At 29.6% G+C, this 3,991-nt stretch overlaps 1 protein-coding gene across 1 annotated transcript; it reads left to right on the top strand.

Moving 5' to 3' along the window:
* Positions 1 to 656: 656 nt before the first annotated feature.
* Positions 657 to 1,580, top strand: LOC138879037 (uncharacterized). The gene has a single exon (XM_070158611.1). It carries the CDS (start codon positions 657 to 659, stop codon positions 1,578 to 1,580), a length of 924 nt encoding a protein of 307 aa, XP_070014712.1.
* The last annotated feature ends 2,411 nt before the right edge of the window (positions 1,581 to 3,991 follow it).

The following is a 3,991-nucleotide window of genomic DNA, read 5'->3' on the forward strand; positions in this document are numbered from 1 at the left end:
ACTGACATGGGGTTTCCTTACAAATTCACAAGATGGGTAATGGAATGCATTTCATCAGTTACATATTCTCTAAACATAAATGGTGGACTCACAGCACCTTTCAAAGGCAAGAGGAGCATAAGGCAAGGAGACCCAATGTCTCTCTATCTCTTTGTCCTGGTCATGGAGTATTTGCAAAGGGAGTTCATGCAATTGATAAAGATGAAAGACTTCAAATTCCATCCTAGGTGCAAGAAATTGGGTGTGGTACATGTTTGTTTTGCGGATGACTTGCTAATGTTTTGCAAGGCTGATATACAATCTGTCAGGCTATTAAAACAAGCTTTTCATAAATTCTCTATGGTATCAGGTCTTCAAGCAAATGCTGACAAAAGTTCTGTTTATATAGCTGGAGTTGCAATTTGAAAAAAAAGGAAATTTTACAAGAGCTGGGGTTCCCTGAAGGCAACCTACCTTTCAAGTACCTTGGGGTACTATTGGATTCCAAAAAGCTATCCATTGCTCAGTGCTAGCCACTAGTAGAGAAGGTAACTCAGAAGATAAATTGCTGGACATCGAGATTATTATCATATGCAGGGCGACTTCAATTGATAAGATCAGTTTTATTTGGTGTGCAATCGTATTGGACACAAATATTTTTATTACCAAAGAAAGTGATGAAGATGATTGAGGCAATCTGCAGATCATTTTTGTGGACTGGTTCAGCTACTGTGTCAAGGAGAGCTTTGATTTCTTGGGAAACAATATGTTTGCCACAGAGTGCAGGGGGGCTTAATGTAATGAACACGCTATACTGGAATAAAGCTGCTATTGCAAAGCATCTATGGGCAGTGGCAAAGAAGAAGGATAGTCTATGGATAAAATGGATGCACATTTACTACATAAAGAACTATGTGATTGAAGATATGCCTATACCTAGGAATGCAGCTTGGGTAGTTAGAAAAAATTTTGAGGCAAGAAGGATGATAAATGAGCTTCAAGGAATTCAAGGGGATCTGGAAAGCAGATTGCACCAGCTACAGAGGGGTGAATTGTTCAGCATTAAAAAATTGTACAGGCTTCAATTCTCTCAACATCAAAAGGTCCAGTGGAAGAGCATTATCTTACAGCCACACATGCATCCAAGATTCAAATTTATACGGTGGCTTGCATTACATAATAGATTGGCAACAATGGAGAGGCTACTGAAGTTTGGTATACAAACTCCACAGCAGTGTATTTTTTGCGAGCAAGCTGTTGAGACTTTTGACCATCTTTTCTTTGAATGCTCGCTGACAAAGGAACTATGGTTGAGGCTGCTAAGATGGTTGGGATATGATAGACCTATTTGTGACTGGCAGAGTGAAGTCGAATGGGTAAGCAAGAATGCTAAAAGGAGAAATGGACAATGTGCAATAATTACTTGTGTATTTGGCATGCTGGTGAATACTATATGGAGAGAAAGAAATAAGCTGAGATTCCAAGGAGGTAAACTGATAATCAACAACATCTGCAAAGAAATAGCTATCCACATACACCTGAAGGGGGTCTCAATACAAAATTGGAAAGAAGCTCTGCAGATGATAAACTGCTACCCTTAGTATGCTAGAGTCTTTTACTGGTTTCTTGTGTAATAGCATTAGAGTACTGGATTGTCATGTATAGTCCTAGCTTAAGAAGGAACCTCGGACTAGAGTTTATAACAAAGGATGAGTAAATGGTCAGCATCTACTGAATGTAATGTATATTCTTTTGATGGAATGAAAAAAAAAATCTACTTACATATATAATAAAGTAAACATACATGTTGGAGAAAGAAACATCACAAAATCAGTCAATATTAAAAAAAATGTTGTTTCTTTTTTCTTCTTGAAGAATATTTGTTTGAAGAGTCAATTTGCATAAATGGACATCAAACAAATAAGAAAACTTTGGTTATACAATTGCTATCATTAATTTCAATTTAGCACATTCAAGGAATTGAATGGTATAAGCTGAAATCCCTTCATTTAGCTATAGTCAAGTCAATATTGCAAGGGTATAATATTTTTTTCGTTGAAGAATATTAGTTTTGAATCATTAGATTACGTGAAAGGTTTTTTTTTTCAAACTCAACAAGAGATAAATTGGTTTCTAATTGATAGCTTCTATAGCGACTTTTAAGTGTAACAAATAGTATATATAAAGAAAAATTGGTATAACATGAAATATAATTTTTTTTAAAATGTAAAAAAATTATTTCGAAAAAACTCTTTACTTTTTTAATTCAAAGATAATAAAAAGATAAAAAAAAATTTGAACATTAGTATAGAGTTTTAAAATTATTATAATAGAAGTTATATCATGGATAAATTCAAAAAAATCGAAATCTTATGGAATATTTACATAATATTCGGCCATATTTATTGTTTACTTTTTATAGCTAATATAAATAGATGATATACTGACAACACACAATTATATATGAATTATATATAAATTACACATCATTCAATTTTTTTAATTTAAGTGGTCGGGTGAGCACCTATTTAAGCTGATTAGATAAAGCCAAAAGAAAAATATGAAATAATTTCAACCAAAGGCTAAAAATATAATTAAAGTTCATATGTAGACAATATTTATTAAAAGCATCCTTTTATAGTAAAATAAATTAATTTTTTGTAACAAAAGAAAGAATGACATAAAAAATAAGATAAAAGAAAATAAATATTGAAAAAAATGTTAGAAAGATCTAAAAATGAGAAATAAAAGATGACAACAAATTTCTACTTATGTTTCATCTTTGTTGAGTATAAAAAATTTGAAAGTTAATCTCATCTATTTCAAATATATTTTTTTTCGACTCAAATACGTAGATTATAAGATAAGGACATCTTTGAATATTTTTTTAATTTATATTATGTGTCATTTTTTAAAAATTACTATTACTAACAAACTCATATGATATTCAAATTTGAATTGGAATGCAATTTAAGTAGTTTGCATTGAGGTTAAGCCAAGTATGATATTGAAAAATAAACTACTTGACAATTTTAAGACAATATATGCAATGTTTTATAATAATAATAATAAACTAATTTAAGAATTAATGATTCAAAGAACAATTTTTTTATATATATAGGGTATTAAAAATTCAAATTCTGGGGCTAGAGATATCGATAAACTTAAAATGGAGTCATATTGAAATAAATCCGGCCAAAGAATCATTAAATTTTTGGATAGCCGATTAAAGTGAATTTAAAATTAAGGATAATATCTTCACTTGCATCATTATAAAGATAATTACTATTATGACATATAAAAAGTTTTAAAAATTAAAATTTCAAAATAGAAATATTTTTTGGAAGATAAAATCATACCAAATAAGAGTTCAAGTCATAGTATAAGAGTCACGTCGTAATCAAAGAATTGCTTATATCGTGTCAACCTTTGTGCTTTGCCATAAATATGAGTTATTATTTCACTTTGTGGCTATTTTTAGGTTCCAATGACACATATGAGAATAGTGCAAAAATAAAATTATCACTACGATAATTGAGAAATGTTAGTCTTTTTTCATGTAGTGTTTCTTAATTAATATCTGACGATTATCTATAATTATTTAGAAGGTTTAAATGTTAAGGTTATTTACATATAATTCAAATAACTCAGATATTTAACATGGTTAATATCAAATATCAAAATGGAGTAAAAAAATTCACTAGCTAAAGAATTTTTTATATTTTTAGATAGCCAGCTAAAATGAGTTTTGAACTAAGAATAATATTTTCAATTAAATTATTATAAAAATAATTATTATTGAAAAATAATGTTTTAAAAACTGAAATTTTAAGAAAGAAATATTTTTTAAGAGATATCAACACACCAAATAAGAGTTTAAGTAGTAGTAAAAGAGTTAAGTCTTATCGAAGAGTCATTCATTGTCTCAACATTTGATTGTTTTGCCATAAATATGAGTTATTATTTTGCTTCCTGACTATTTTTAGGATCCAATTAGACCGGCAAAAATGGT

Source organism: Nicotiana sylvestris, chromosome 10 (genome assembly GCF_000393655.2).
Source record: "Nicotiana sylvestris chromosome 10, ASM39365v2, whole genome shotgun sequence".
NCBI lineage: Eukaryota > Viridiplantae > Streptophyta > Magnoliopsida > Solanales > Solanaceae > Nicotiana > Nicotiana sylvestris.

Bases quoted from the DNA above. Each gene is read 5' to 3' on its own strand.
- LOC138879037 (XM_070158611.1), top strand. From the start codon at position 657: ATGAAGATGATTGAGGCAATCTGCAGATCATTTTTGTGGACTGGTTCA.